The sequence below is a fragment of the Lepus europaeus genome, chromosome 14 (assembly GCF_033115175.1).
Source record: "Lepus europaeus isolate LE1 chromosome 14, mLepTim1.pri, whole genome shotgun sequence".
Taxonomy (NCBI): Eukaryota; Metazoa; Chordata; class Mammalia; order Lagomorpha; family Leporidae; genus Lepus; species Lepus europaeus.
Genome location: NC_084840.1, coordinates 24,839,475 through 24,855,527, shown reverse-complemented (window position 1 = coordinate 24,855,527; position 16,053 = coordinate 24,839,475). Strand labels below are relative to the sequence as shown.

The window sequence follows — 16,053 nt, the reverse complement described above, 5'->3', positions numbered from 1 at the left end:
AACAATGGCATTGCACCCGAGTGCCAGTGTGAGTCCCAGCTGCTTCAATCCCATTCCAGCTCGCTACTAATGTGCCTGGGAAAGCAGAAGGCAGCCCAAGTACCTGGGCCCCTGCCACCCACTTGAGAGACCCAGATGGAGTTCCAGGCTCCTGGCTTCAGGTCTGGCCCAGCTCCAGTTGTTATAGCCACCCGGGGAGCAGATCAGCAGAAGGGAGATCTGTCTCTCCCACTGTAACTCTGTCTTTCAAATAAATCTTTCAAAGAAAGCAAAGTATACAGGATAAACAGAGGCTTCTCCCAGTCCCAGCTGTTGCGGCCATCTGGGGAATGAACCAGTGGATAGAAGATCTGCCAGTCTCCAATTCTTTCAAATAAATATTTTTTGAAAAATGAAATTATTCATCTGGAATAGACTTTCTCAGTTTAAAGGTTAACAATAGGGGTAAGCATTTGGCTTAGAGGTTAAGATGCCAGTTTCCTGGGGCCAGCGCTGTGGTGCAGCGGGGTGTGGTGCAGCACCAGCATCCCACATGGGTGCTGGTTCAAGACCCAGCTGCTCCACTTCCGATCCAGCTCTCTGCTATGGCCTGGGAAAGCAATAAGAAGGCCCAAGTCCTGTGTGGGAGACCTGGAGGAAGCACCTGGCTCTTGGCTCCAGATCAGCACAGCTCCAGTCATTGTGGCCAATTGGGGAGTGAACCATCGGATAGAAGACATCTCTCTCTCTCTCTCTCTCTCTCTCTCTCTCTCTCTCTGCCTCTCCTCTGTGTAACTCTGCCTTTCAAATAAATAAATAAATCTTTTTAAAAAAAAAAAGATGCCAGTTTCCCCACATCAGATGCCTGGGCTCAAATCCCAATTCAAGCCTCCTGCTAATGAAGACCATGTAAGTCAGCAGGTGACAGCTCAGTTGGCTCTCTGCTACCCACGCCAGGGACCTGGATTGAGTGCCCAGCTCTTAGCCCTGGCCTAGCCACATAAAGATAGTCTATTGACTTTTGACAAAGGAACAAAAGTAATACAGGAGGGGAAAAGTTGTCATTGCAACAGATGGTGCTGGAACAACAAGCATTCACATGCAAAAAACTTAACCTAAACATTACACTCTTCACAGAGGTCCACTCAGAATGTGTGGACTTAACAGACATAAGTATAAAACTGTAACATAAAATGTAGAACCATGAAACTTCAAGAAGGTAACACAGGAGAAAAATTAGACAACATTGGGTATGGTGAAGACTTCATATAACAAAGGGAAGATCACATCAAAGAAATAATTGACAGCTGTACTTCATTAAAATGAAAAACTTCTGCCTTGCAAAAGACACTGCAAAGAGAACAAGACAAACCACAGGCTAGGAGGAAAAAAAATTGCAAGAGACCTATCTGATAAAATATTACCTAAAATGTGCAAATAACTTACACTTGACAGTAAAAATAGGAACAATCTAAAAATGGCCAAAAGAACCAAACCCCAAACAAAGCAGATACACATACAAGAATATTAAAATGCTATTAGAGAAATGCAATTATCATCAAAAAACAAGATCTCATTAACACTTATGAGAACAGCTAACGTCCAGAACCCTGACACCATCCATTGCTGGCCAGCATGTAGAGCACAGGAACTCTCATTCATTGCTGGTGAGAACACAAGATGGTATAACCACTCAGGAAGACAGTTTGGCATATTTTTATAAAAATAAACATGTTTACCATATGATCCAGCAATTACACTCCTTGACATTTACCCAAATGAGCTGTTGGTTTACATTCACACAAAAACCTGCACACAGAACAGAGCAGTTCATTCGTAATTCCCAAGGAATTGATGAACTGTGGCATGTCCAGATGATGAAACATTACTTGGTGCTAAACAAAAATGGCTCTCAAGCCAAGAAAAGACATTGAAGAGCCCCAAATGACTACTAAGTGAAGGAAGCCAGTCTGCAAAGACTACATACTGTGCAATTCTAACTATGACGCCCCAGAAAAGGCAAACTATGGACATGGGAAGATGATCAAGGCTCTTCAGAGGTTAGTGGGGAGAGAGGGATGAACAGGCAACATGCAGAGGATTTGTAAGGCAGTGAAAATACCCTGCAGGACATCATGGTGGACACAGGTCATTCTACTTTTCTTAAAATCCACAGAACGTACACTATAAGTTGTCTTCTGCAATTTGTCCTTCATCTTGGAGCTAAGCTCAACTCTCTCCACTCCTTCATGGTCTATGTTCTAGTCCTACTGAGCAATTCATAGTTCCCAAACCACACCATGACTTCTCACACTCCATGGTTTGCCTGCAAACCCAACTCTGTCCACAGATCCTCTGCTCCCTGCTTAAGCTGCCTGATCTGTTCCTAAGACACCACTCAAGTTATCGTCATCAACTCTTGGAAACTGTTCATTATGCAAGACAGTGCTAGGGCGCTGGATTCTATCCCAGTTGCCCCTCTTCCAGGCCAGCTCTCTGCTATGGCCCAGGAAGGCAGTGGAGGATGGCCCAAGTCCTTGGGCCTTGCACTCGCATGGGAGACCAGGAGAAGCACCTGGCTCCTAGCTTAGGATCAGTGCAATGTGCCGGCCGCAGCGGCCACTGGAGGGTGAACCAACGGCAAAAAGGAAGACCTTTCTGTCTCTCTCACTATCCACTCTGCCTGTAAAAAAAAAAAGACAGTACTCATGGTTCCTCCAAAATTCATTCTTCCTTCCACAACATGCAAAGTTTTAGAAAGCATATCACCACTAAGGTTAAGACAGTATTTTGGCGGCCAGTGTCATAGTGGGTTAAGCTGCCGCCTGCATTGCCAGCATCCCATATGGGCTCCAGCTGAAGTCCTGGCTGTTCCATTTCTGATCCAATTCCTGCTAATAAACCTGGGAAAGCATTCTAAGATGCCCCAAGTGCTTGGGACTCTGTACCACATGGGAGACCTGGAAGAAATTCCTGGTTCCTGGCTTTAACATGGCCCACCCAGGGTATCGTGGCCATTTGGAGAATGAACCAGTGAATGGAAGATCTGTGTCTAACTCTGCCTTTCAAATAAATAAATCTAAAAAATAAAACAGTATTTTATAGCCCCCCAGTTGTGGCCATGTGACTTCGGGCTAGCAAATTGGGTACAAGCAGGAGTGACAACTGCTAGATGCCAACCTGCTCTCAAAAGGGGAAATTCTTCATTCTCGTTACTACGACCTGGAATGCAATTTGGGTATGATTCATCTGCAACATCCACACAAAGGCAAGGCACTAAAGATGGCCGAACAAGAGAAAAGCAGTCAGGGTCTCTGACACCATCAACCTGCCTCCATAGTCTGAGATACATCCGAGAGGAGTGATGGCGCCAGATTGAAGAATTCACTTTGAATCCTGAATTCAAATCCACACCATGACTAATCAATATCTGTAGACAGGATGAGTCACGGAAATGAGCCACAAAGTCACCTTAAAGACCCAGGATCGAGGCACAAAACTTCATGGACTCATGTCCTGGATCCACACTATCCAAGGCTTGGAGAAAGCAAAGCAGGGCCCAAGTCACCCCGCCCCAGGTGGACCATCTTCCTGGATCTCCACCTCCGAGTGCTCCCTCCCCACTTTGTTTTTTGATAGGAGGTTGAAAAAGCTCAGGGCCTTACCTTGGGATACTTTATAAACTTCATAGAAAGAATAGAAGTGGAAGCCCAGTGAAGCCAGCAGGTAAAGAAACAGCTCCCATCGGGGCAGCATTGCTCCTTGTCACCAAGATTCCTGAAGCCCACGCTCAGACTTTCTAGGAAAGTAACAAGGACAAAAGGTTAAGCCATGACCGTGACACCACAGAACATCTCACCCCCGGTTCAGCAAATTCCCACTCCCAGGGACCCAATCAAGGCGATTCAGACACGACCCCACTCAAACCTCCTCCTCCCGGTGACCTTCCCCAACCCTGAACCCAACACAGGCAAAGGCATGCACCCCACCGCCCACGGTGGAAACTCCCATATACAGCCATCCTTCACGGCAGACAGACGGTTCTCTATCCAGCGCACAACACACCTGCCTCTCCCTGCAGAGTGGATCTTTAGAGCAGGGACTGTGATTTCTGATCCCCCAACCCCTAGCATGGTGCCTGGAATAAGCAAGAAGGGACTACCAGCCTAGACACAAGATGACCACAGTCACCTGCAAACCCCCATCAACAGCTTTCCTCTCCTCTTCTTCAGAGGCCACCCCCACTTGTTGATCGGGCTGCATTGATAAAGGAAGCCTGGCCTTCCGTGTATCTAGGTGCACTTCCTAGAGGGAGTTAACGACAACTCCAGCAGCTATGACAGTCACTGCTGGCAGCCCCCACCCCTTCCCCAATGCCTTTCCTATAGAGGAGTTGAGTTTTTAGCTGAGCTCAGCACTATCCCATAGCCCAGTATGGACGCTTGAACAGTTCCAGCCAAAGGACTTTGGGTGAAAATGTGAGGCTGTGGGCAACCTCTTTTCCTGAACAGCAGTGGAAGAGCCGTCTGGAACCAAAAGGTGAAAGCCACATGGAAAACCAAGACAGAAGGCATCAGTTCCCGACTCCATGGAGCAGCCCCGTTCCCAGAACTGCCCATGACCACTCCTATCTGGACTCCCACATAAAAAGAGGGCGCTTTGAGGTTGAGCCCCTGTGATTCCGGATCTGTGTTGGCAGCCATGGCTATGTTTTAAGTAATAGACAAGTTCAAGGAAAGTTTACACCTAAAACTCTACGTGTTAAGTAGCCCCAACCCTTCCCAAATAACAGCTAAACTTAAGCCCATTTATGGGCCTCTTTGCTTTATGTAAACCTCCCAAATACATCTCATCACAGATGCCATTGGAGTGAAATGGCCATTTTGAGATTCAATGATTGTTTACAGCCCTACTCTCTTCTGTTGAAGAACAGAGTTTTCTTTTCCTTCATACTATTTGTTGAACTCTTTTACTTAGTGTAGGGTTAACCTTTCGATCAATAATTAAACAGAAAGTAGATTTCTGTAAAAATTAAGAGTGGGAATGGGAGACGGAGGAGGAAGAGGGTTGGTGCGTCAGTGGGAGAGGGGAAGTATCACTACGTTCCTAAATCTTTATATATGAAATGCACTCTAACGTGTGACAGTGGTGCCAGAAACCAGGATTCACACACAGGATCTCACTTTGCTTTCACAAAATCCCAGTGAAGGAGGCAGAGCAGAGGAGGTAGGCGTTTCATGGATGACAACTGTGATAAGGTCACAGGGCCAGAGCTCAGACCCAAGTCTTCGGACTTGGAGGCCCTGCCTTTCCCTGGGCCAGGCAGCAGCAGTCACTTAGCCTCACAGTCTGGCTCAGAATCTGCCCCACAGAGACTCCTGTCTTCAGGCTACCAGGAGACAGTGCAGGAAGGGAAATAAACTCTGTATTCATAAACTCCAAGGTCAAAACCAGTGGTCCTCCATCCAGAGTGTCCCACAGTCATTCCTGAACCATTGCCCAGAGGTGTGGCCTGGGTTCCTATGTAATCAGGCACCCACACTTTCAACCACAAGCCTCACTAAGCCCTACTATATTTTAGAACCCCTTCTGGGTTCCCGCCCTTCTACTCACACTTCATTTTTAAACACCAGGCATCGCCTAAAATAACAAGATTCCTTTCGGCAACTTTGTAGGAATCGTGTTATCTTCCTTTTGCTGGCAAGTTCATTTTAATTTGCTGGTTTAATAAGGCCTCTCCTGGCAGAGGACTTTGGTATTCTATGGTATGACCTCATTTCCTTAAGAATCTGGGACTAGCTCCCACAGATGCTACTGAGATGTGAAGCTAAGTAATCCTGTAGGTGAAGTTCCAGGAGCCTTGCTCTTCGGAAGCATTTTAGGGACACCATGTGGCACGGTCCCCCTGCATTGAGGATTTAACCCTAGGAGAATGGAGTCAGCTTTACAACACTTTCCCTTTAGCTGTTGCTTTTAACTACACTTCAGTTGTGCCGACACTTACATGAGGACATACAGTAACAGGGGTGAGCATTCGGCCTAGCAGTTAAACACCTGTACCCTAGGAGTTCCTGGGTTTAATTTCAGCTCCCAGTTCCAACTTCTTAATGATGCAGACCCTGGGAGGCAGCAGATGGTGGTGCAAGTCGTTGGGTTCCTGTCCCACCCTGGAGGAGACCTGGAATGAGTTTCCAACTGCTGGCTTTGGCTCAGCCCAGTCCAAGCCGTCGTAGGCACCTGGGGAGTGATGCAGCCATGACACACTCTTCCCCTGTGTGTGTGCAGCCTCTTGAAGAAAGAAATAGAGAGGGGTGGGCATCGTGGCCACAGCAAACAGCAGAGCTTTCTCCTCAACATCGACCTTTGAGAACTGGACCAGACAGCCTCCGCTAACACCCCAGGGACACTGCTGGCAGGAAGCCCTCCGGAGGAGAGTGCCGCCTTTACTGGTTGCAGGCCTCGAGTACGTGATAACCTCCTCCCCCTCCTCCTAGGGCTGTTGAGTGGATGAGACACAGTGCTAAGCCTGGCACTGAGTAAGCCCTCAACACACAGCAGTTCCCAGTTAGCAGGTTTAATAGATCAGGAGCCTGCCAGCCACGGCCCAGGCTTCCTGTCCAAGTTGAGGAAATCAACCCCACAGCGCCTGGGAGGCACCGTGCTCCGCTGCTGCACCTCTCAGCAGGTCCACAGCCCCCAGGACTTCCCCAGCGTCTCCCTCTTCCTCCTTACCCCAGGCCAGCCCAGGGCCACCCTGCACATAGGACACACGGTTCCTGGGGACACCCGACAGCTTGCCGCCCGGTGTCTCGTTCTCTCCTCTCCCAGGGAATCGCAGGCAGTGCTCTGCCTCTTCCTGCAGCATTACTTCAACGGCATCAGCGTCACCGCTAGGCAGACAACAGCACGCACTCGCGTGTCCTTAGCGCACCTTGCTTCCTCACACCTCCCTTCTCAGCTCCGGAAAATTACTCCCCTCACCCCCATTCTCCACTGTTCATGACAGCTGTGCACCCTGAAAGCAAACCAGAGGACACATGCTTCAAAGGACTTAACGACATCACAGTACCCAAAAACAGGAAAGCCAGACGTTGGGGACGTAAGTCGAACTGTTTTCAATGTACAAGTCCTCAAGTATTCCCTAAAACTCTTGAAAACCTCAAGCTTTCATTCCCACTCTAAATAAGCATGTTCCTCTTTAGGCAGAGGTATCTTGATGAAATCAAAGAGGTTCTTACTCAAGTGAGTAATGCTTCCTTCTGTTTTGGGTTTTTTAAATTGTCAGTTTAAAGATAATTTTACTTATCAGAGAGGCAGAGATGGAGAGAAGGATCAAGGAGAGATCTTCCCGAGTTAATAGCCCAAATGTCCACAACAGCCAAGGCTGTGTCAGCCCAAAGCCAGGAGCCAGCAACTCCATACAGGTCTCACATGGGTGGCAGGGGTCCAAGCACTTGGGCATCCTCCTCCGCCTTCCCGGGCACATTAGCAGGAAGCTGGACCAGAAGCAGAACAGCCTAAACTCAAACCAGCACTGTGATGTGCGATGCTGCCATTGCTACTGGCAGTTTAATCCACTGTGCCACACACTGGTCCTTTGTTTTGTTCTCTGTGCATCGAGTCAGTCCTGCAGCAACACTTCCAGCAAAGCTGCGAGATCCTGCAAAGGCGTCAGCATTTATAGTATGACTGCTGTAGGAAACAGCTCATCTATAGGAGCACAGCCTGTTGTAAAGCACTTGTCTACCTGCTCCATGTAAATAGATGAGGTTGCACCACTGTGTGTGAGCACTCAGGAGGGTTGCCGGGATGTCTGATGAAGGGACACGCCCGAGGACACCTTCACCAGGGTGGGAATACTGGGCAGCACCGTGAGGAAGAGACAATACTGATGATTCGGAGAAGGGAGAGTAGGAGCCAAGCGGCACGAGGGCCTTAAACATACATTACCTAAGGGGCCTTTGGGAGGTCCACAGAAGATGTGCATTACAGAAAAACGAGGCATGGGTTTCAAAAATTTTCTACACTAAAATAAACTTGTGTCACATGTAAACAGGATCTATGTGAAGCACTATGAAGAATAACCTGTCTGTTTGAAAAGAACAGCTATACCAGTACAGGGGCACAGCAAGTTAAGCCACTCTCTGCAGCACCGGCATCCCATGTGGGCACCAGTTCGAGCCCCAGCTGCTCCACTTCTGATCCCTGCTAATGTGCCTGAAAAAGCAGCAAAGATAGCCCAAATATTTGGGCCTCTGCACCCACGTGGGAGACCTGGAGGAAGCTCCTGGCTTTGGCCTGGCCCAGCCCTGACCATTGCAGCCACTTGGAGAGTGAACCAGAAGATGGAAGATCTGTCTCTCCCTCTTTGTAATTCTTTCAAATAAGTAAATCTTTAAAAAAAGGGGGGGGGGGGAACCTATGTGAGTAACATGAATTCAGCGAAATTAAAGCAAGAACACACACATTTATGTCAAAGCTTGGGCAGAAGAATGATGAAATCATTGACATGTCACAAAAAGTTTATGGGGACAGAGTGGGCATGGGGCCAAACAAGTTGAGCCGCCCAACTTGGGAGACCCGCATCCCGTATCCGAGTACCTGGTATCAAGTCCTACCTTCATTTCTGAACCAGCTTGCTGCTAAGGTACACTCTGGGAAGTGGCAGAGGATGGCCCATGCACCTTGCCAGGTAGGCCTTCACCTGGCTCATAGGGTCACACCCATGTGCTTGGTTTACAGGCCCGCTGGTTCCTCCGGTCATGGAAGAGGAGCTCTATCAGAGGGCAAGGAGGACCTGCTGAAGCTTGAATGCTTCCGAGAGCCTGGCTTGTGCTGAGCCTTCTCAAACCTCAGGACGATGTGCGAGTTAGGCCTTATTCGTCCTTTTAGTCCTCATTTTACAGGGGTCAGAATAACCCCTGTGAGAGACAGCTAGAGGTTGAGAGGGGCCAGAAACATAAAAGCAGGCAGAGATCTGCCATCACTTTGTAATATGGTTTCTATCACAACCAAGGGCCAAAGATACTAATTTGGCTTATAATATATAATGTCTAGAATGTTAAAAGAAAGCAGGACGGTGGGTAAATAAAATTCAGGTGCAAAAAAAAAAAGAAAACCAAAAATCTGACAATTCCAGAACTCGAGAGAGCTACAGGATAAAATCAGCCATAAACTGTCAAGAACTCCTGAGCTGGCAGCTGTTTTCTCAACCAGAGCAGCTTGTATTTGTGTTGGGTTTGTGAGTCAGCACTGCACCTGTTTTCATAGACGCTTTCTACCCTCAGCCTCAGAGGAAGGCTAACACTTGAGCTTCTGTTGCTCAAGTATCAGATCCCTGCTCAGGGAAAGGGGCCTGCCCAAGGACACAGAGAAGCTAGGAACAGAACAAAAATCCAAACCGATGTTCCCAGCTCCCACACTCCTACAGCCAGAAATGCTGTCCCTTAATCTTGGGAGAGAAGTACAGCTCACTGTGCCAAAGCTCAAAATGTGCATAAAAATAACTGCTGTAAAACACTTTCTCCCCAGCAGTTTCCAATGCCATTTCAGAAATACTTTGTCTTTACCTCCAATGCATGCAACGAATGGATTCCAACACTTCTTTCCAATTTTCCTACACCTCGACCTTGATATCAAGTGCTAGCTGAGCTATACACACCCTAACACTCACCTGCAGCAGGGGACTTGGAATCAGCAGTTCTCACCTCCAAGCCGGCAATCCTTTAGTAGCAGCACCACCGTCTACCAACCGACTGCTCTATATCCTAAGAATTGGCCTTGGGGCCAGCACTGTGGCGCAGTGGGTTAACCCCCTGGCCTGAAGTGCCGGCATCCCATATGGGTGCCGGTTCGAGTCCCGGCTCCTCCTCTTCCAATCCAGCCCTTTGCTATGGCCTGGGATAGCAGTAGATGACGACCCAAGTTCTTGGGCCCCTGCACCCACGTAGGAGACCCAGAAGCAGCTCCTGGCTTCGGATTGGCACATTGTGGCCAATTGGGGAGTGAACCAGTGGGTGGAAGACCTCTCTTTTTCTCTCTGCTTCTCCTCTCTGTGTAACTGACTTTCAAATAAAAATAAATCTTAAAAAAAAAAAAAAAGAATTGGCCTCTGAGTTTTCTTACAGTTTCACACTAGCTATCCTGCATTAAGTATAATGTACAGATTACCTGAGTTGACTACAAGTATTATCTCATTTAATCCTCAATCCAACCCTTCTAGATTGGTACTTCTGATGTTCTCTTAAACACATCAAGAAAACCAAGGCCCAGGGAGGTTAAGAAACTCTCCCAAAATACAGAGAGTAGGCAGCAGAGCTCAGAGCCACTCACACCATGTCTAACACCAGGGCTTCCCCCAGCCACCCCACTGTTCTTACAAAGCATACTGGATTCACTCATCTCAAAATCTAAATGAGACCAAACCGCTAGGAAGATAGAAGGTAATAAAAGCTATCTAAAAGTGAAAGCTTTTTTTAGATACTCCAAGGAAAAAATGTGGAAGTCAACAAGACACCATCAAAATGCACACCAAGTATCTAACCCTTACTCATAAGGCTCACGGGAGGGGCCAACTAAATCAAACCAATTACCCCGGATGTAAGAGGGGAAGAGTCAGCAGTCACGTCCAGGTAAGGGTAAAATTGAAGTTGTTTCTAAATTTAGGAATCAATGAACACTCTGGAAACCACGTCACAAAAGGAGCACCTGCCCACAGAAGCCACAGAGGATTCCCTTGAAGAAAGTGCAACAGTGGGTCGGCGCCGCGGCTCACTAGGCTAATCCTCTGCCTTGCGGCGCCGGCACACCAGGTTCTAGTCCCGGTCGGGGCACCGATCCTGTCCCGGTTGCCCCTCTTCCAGGCCAGCTCTCTGCTGTGGCCAGGGAGTGCAGTGGAGGATGGCCCAAGTGCTTGGGCCTTGCACCCCATGGGAGACCAGGAGAAGCACCTGGCTCCTGCCATCGGATAAGCGCGGTGCGCTGGCCGCAGCGCGCCAACCGCAGAGGCCATTGGAGGGTGAACCAACGGCAAAGGAAGACCTTTCTCTGTCTCTCTCTCTCACTGTCCACTCTGCCTGTTTAAAAAAAAAAGAAAAGAAAAGAAAAAAAAAGTGCAACAGTGGGGCAACAGGCTAGCAAACTTGGGAAAGTCAGGATGAGACCTCTGCTCTTTTCCAGGATTCAATCTGACAGAAGAGAAGTCCAGTGTGCAGAATATAAGTGTGACTGTTTTCCCCAGGAAAATCAATTCCAAGCTCATGCCACCCTCCCATCTCAGTTTCCTCCAAATCCCTCTTAACAATCATATACTGTGGCATAGCAGGTAAAGCCGCCAGCTGCATGCCCACATCCCATATGGGTGCCGGTTCGAGTCCTGGCTGCTCTTCTGCCAATCCAGCTCCCTGCCAAGGTCTGGGATAGCAGAAGATGGCCCAAGTCCTTGGACTCCTACCCTCACATGAACTAGGAGCAGCTGGGACTAGAACCAGCGCCCATATGGGATGCCGGCATTGCAGGCGGAGGCTTAGCCTACTATGCCATAGCCCTGGTCCCAGGCCTTTGTATTTTAGTTAAACTTGTTTCTAACTGACATGATTAAAGTTGTAGTACAGGCCTTCCCAAGGTCAGAAGAAAAAGGGAGGCATCTGTCCTGGGAAGGAAATGCAGTTGTTATCTGCTTGCCTATGAATGCAACAGCTGTAGTCTCGATCTGCTCATAGGTAACCATTTCCGATTCTGCTTGTTAGTACAGAGCAGTGGTGCTAACCCTCGCCAGACAGCTGGTGGCTCAGTCTTTAGTAACTACACTATCAGTCCTGTGGCCACCACGTAACACTAGCATATCCAATCAAATGAATGCACCATGTAAGAGACCATATAACCATATACGAGAGACAAAGAGGCTGAAACCATATAGAAGGGAAAACCCTTCTTTGTTGGGGCTCAGGATTTTGCATAAGAAATTCCACCTGAGCCTTATGCCTGCTTAATAAAAGACTACTTCCTGTTAAAGGGCCTTGGTGTCTTGTCTCAGTACGGGAATCCTGTGACAGCAGCAGCATAAAACAAAGACAGTCTTTCTCGGGATTCTGTGCAATGGCAATGTGATGTCATCCCTGGGGTCACCGGCATGACTACATTCACCATACAGCTAACCAGAGCCTGGAGGGACCCAATGGCCTCGCACACAGCTGGCATTGGGTGCCCGGTGACACGGGGTGCCCAGATGCTCCCGCATGTTGGCGCTCATCTTCCAGCAGGCTGGTTTCAGCTCATCACTGCACGGGGGCCTCAGATTCCAGAGAAACCAAAGGCAAGAGGTGCCACGTCTTTTAAGGACCAGGCTCCAGAACTCACCAGACTTTTACTGATCAAATACATCAAAAGCCAGCCCAGGGCTGGCGCCGCGGCTCTAATAGGCTAATCCTCCACCTGCGGCGCCAGCACCCCAGGTTCTAGTCCTGGTTGGGGCGCTGGATTCTGTCCTGGTTGCTCCTCTTCCAGTCCAGCTCTCTACTATGGCCCGGGAAGGCAGTGGAGGATGGCCCAAGTGCTTGGGCCCTGCACCCCACGGGAGACCAGGAGAAGCACCTGGCTCCTGGCTTCAGATCAGCACAGTGCACCGGCCACAGTGGCCATTGTGGGGTGAACCAATGGAAAAGGAAGACCTTTCTCTCTGAGGAAGAAAATAGATTTCATCTCTTTAGAAGGAATAGCAACAGCAACCTAAAAGGGGGCAGGGACACAATCTACTGCACCACGTCTATTATAAATAGATACTAATACATAAAACCAAGAAAATGATATTTCACAGTGGATCTTTATCATATCAAATGTCACAAAAGTTGTTCTCTAGGGCTGGTGATGTGGCATAGCAGGTTAAGCTGCCACCCACGATGTTAGCATCCCATATGGGTGCTTGTTCAGTCCAGGCTCTGCTGTACTTCAGATCGAACTCCCTGCTAATGCACCTGGGAAAGCAGCGGAGGATGGCCCAAGTGCTTGAGCCCCTGCACCCACATGGGAGACTCAGATGAAGCTCCTGGTTTCAGCCTGGCCCAGCCCCAGCTGTTGTGGCCATCTGGTGAGTGAACCAGTGGATGGAAGTGTGCATGCTCACTGTGCTCCGTTTCTGTAACTCTTTCATAAAAATAAATTTTAAATAGTCATTCTATTATATATACATGCACACAGGCTAAGATACTTCAAAAAGTTCATGGAAATGGCATTAAAAATTAATTTCAGTGCAAAAAAAATTGAAATGCATACATTACAAGGGGTCTTCAAAAAGTTCATGAAAATGATTCTGGGGCCAGCTCTGGTGTAGCAAGTAGGGTCGCTGCCTGCAGCATCTCATATGGACACCGGTTCGAGTCCCAGCTGCTCCATTCCGATCCAGCTCTCTGCCATGGCCTGAAAAAGCAGAAGATGGCCCAGGTCCTTGGGCCCCTGCACCCACGTGGGAGACCCGGAAGCTCCTGGCTTTGGATGTAGCCAGCTCTGGCTGTTGTGGCCATTTGGTGATTGAACCAGTGGCTGGAAGGCTTCTCTCTGCCTCTGTCTCTCTGTAGCTCTGTCTTTCAAATAAATTAATAAGCCTTAAGAAAGATTACAAAAAAAAAAAACTATGCATGGATTTCAAAAAGTGTCTGCACCAAAATAAATTTGTCTTTTCATTCCATTTCTCCACCAACGTTTTGAAGTACTTTCTTACACACACTCAGTCACGTACCACACAATATTTTGGTTGAAGATGGACCACACAGACAACAATGGTCCCATGGATTATATTCCCTATGATGTTCTAGCCATGGTCTGTAAGTACACCCCATGATGTTCACCCAACAACTAGACCACACAACAATGCATCTCAGAACATATCCCCTGGCTTAAAGCAATGCGTGACTATGCATATTTATCTTATGTAACCACAGAAATATTATGCTTCCAAGTCGGTGGGGACCTCCTTGCCATCTAGTCTAATTTCTATGCAATGTGGGAATTCTTTTTACAATAACTTATCAACCCTCCCCAGAGAGATCAGAGCAACCCTAAGCAATTTGAATATTGTGCCTTCTTCTCTTAATTGAGTCTTAACCTTGCCCCTCCACTGCTCAAAGAGGTGTCTGCACTGGTCCCGTGTTACCTTCTGGAACCAAAGCCATGAAGGCAGGATAATGGATGGGACTTAGAGGAAAGCACTGGAGCCAGAATTCTGAGTTTTCTTCTCAGCTTTGCCACTTTCTAGGACAAGTTGCATAACCTCTCTGTGGCTCAATCTCCTCTTAAAAAAAAAAAAAAACACATAATTGCAACATTCAAAGAGCTGCTGTGGGATTGAGTGAGTTTGTAAAATCATAGAACAGTGTCTTGGGCACAGAAAGCTCCAAAGTGCTTCTTCTTGTTGCTTTTAATGTTACTGCCATCATTATTAAGTGTAATAAAAAGGCATAGCACTTCCTCCCAACAATATTCCTTCAGCTGTTTAAATGAATGCCATCCACTCCACCCAACCCCTTTTCCAAAACCAACCCAGTGATTCCTTCAGCCACTTCATTCCCAGATCCTTTGCAGCCTATCAGTTGCTTCTTTACAGTCCCTGGGTATCCATGGGGGACTGATTGCAGGACCTGCAGGAGAGTACCAAAGTCTGCCAGTGCTCAAGTCCCTTATAGAAAACAGTGCCATATCAGCATATGACATCCTCCTGTACCCTTTAAATCACCTCTAGATTGCTGATAGCACCTAAGACAATGCAAATGCTATTAAATAGTTGTGACACTGTATTGTTTGGGGAATAATGACAGGTAGAAAGTCTTTACATATTTAGTACACTTTTCTGCAATGTTCTAAGACTTATTTACAAGGGAGAGGGAGGGAGGCAGGGAGGGAGGGAGGGGGAGAGGGAGAGAGAGAGAGAGAGAGAGAGAGAGAGATTGATTGATTCTTTAATCTGCTGGTTCACTCCCCCAAATAACAGCAACAGCCAGATCTGGGCCAGGCCAAAGCCAGGAACCAGGAACTCCACTCTGGTTGCTCACATACGTGCAGGAGCCCAAGCACTTAAGCCATTATCTACTGCCTTCCCAGGTGCATGAGCAGCAAGCTGGATCAGAAGCAGCTTAACCCACTGTGCCATGACGCTGGTCCCCGAGTATTTTCAGGCCAAGACTGGTTATACCCACAGAGGTAGAACCACAAATGCAAGGTTGTACTGCATAGGTACAGTATGTTAGCTGTCTCACCATTGTATAAGAGCCTGGAACTAAGCCAAAATATGGCAGAGGGCAAGTAGGGCAAGACCATCATTTCTCGTCTCACAAACTATACTTTACTTGCTGAAACCCTACACTCATTTCTTCATTCAACAAATAAAGGAATTCCCACCGAGAACCAGGAACTATGTTATCTGAAGACAAAGTGCAAAGATCCCAGCAGTGGAATCCCCAAAGACGGCTCCTCCGAGCACGAGCATCTCCTGGTCCCTGGAACCTGTGGCCCTGATGCTTTCCTGGCAAAGGGACTTGGCAGATGTGATCAGTTCAGAATCCTTCCACGGGAAGATTATCCTGGATTAGCCCAGGAGGCCCAATGTAATCACAAGGTTCCTTGCAAGAGGGAGGCAGGAGCAGGAGGCTGAGAGAGAGAGGAGATAAGATGTGAAGGTGGAGGAAGGGCCATGAACAAAGGCACAGAAGAGGCATCTAAGGGCTGGAAAAGGTAACAAGCAACCCAGTCCCCTCTAAGCCCCGAGAAGGAATGTGCCCTGCCGACCTGTTCGGGGCTTCTGACCTCCAGGGCCACGAAGCCATCAATGAGTCATTGTAAGCCACTGGGTCTGTGGTGAGCGGCCACAGACACAACAGGAGATGAACACACTGCCCCCGCCCTCCATTCACGGCCTCAAGGGAGGACACAACCAGATGGATATGTATCAAATTGGTTTTAATCCAACTGTTAGCAAGTTTTAAAAAGTTCTTGAAAATAAAATGTGTTGCACACTCACCTTAGCAGGTCTGGCTTCCACTCACGCTGTATGTGCCTTACAATCAAACAGAACTCTAAGGCTTTTTA

The 16,053-nt window shown here is 48.0% G+C and overlaps 1 protein-coding gene across 5 annotated transcripts in view; it reads right to left on the bottom strand.

Moving 5' to 3' along the window:
* HHAT (hedgehog acyltransferase) overlaps positions 1–16,053 on the bottom strand; it is a 310,399-nt gene that overhangs the window by 288,324 nt on the left and 6,022 nt on the right. For all 5 annotated transcript variants that reach the window (XM_062211312.1, XM_062211314.1, XM_062211315.1 and 2 more), the window contains exon 2: positions 3,645–3,778. In XM_062211312.1, coding sequence (XP_062067296.1) covers positions 3,645–3,735 — 91 coding nt within the window. In that variant the 5' untranslated portion in view covers positions 3,736–3,778. The remainder of the gene's footprint in view (positions 1–3,644; positions 3,779–16,053) is intronic.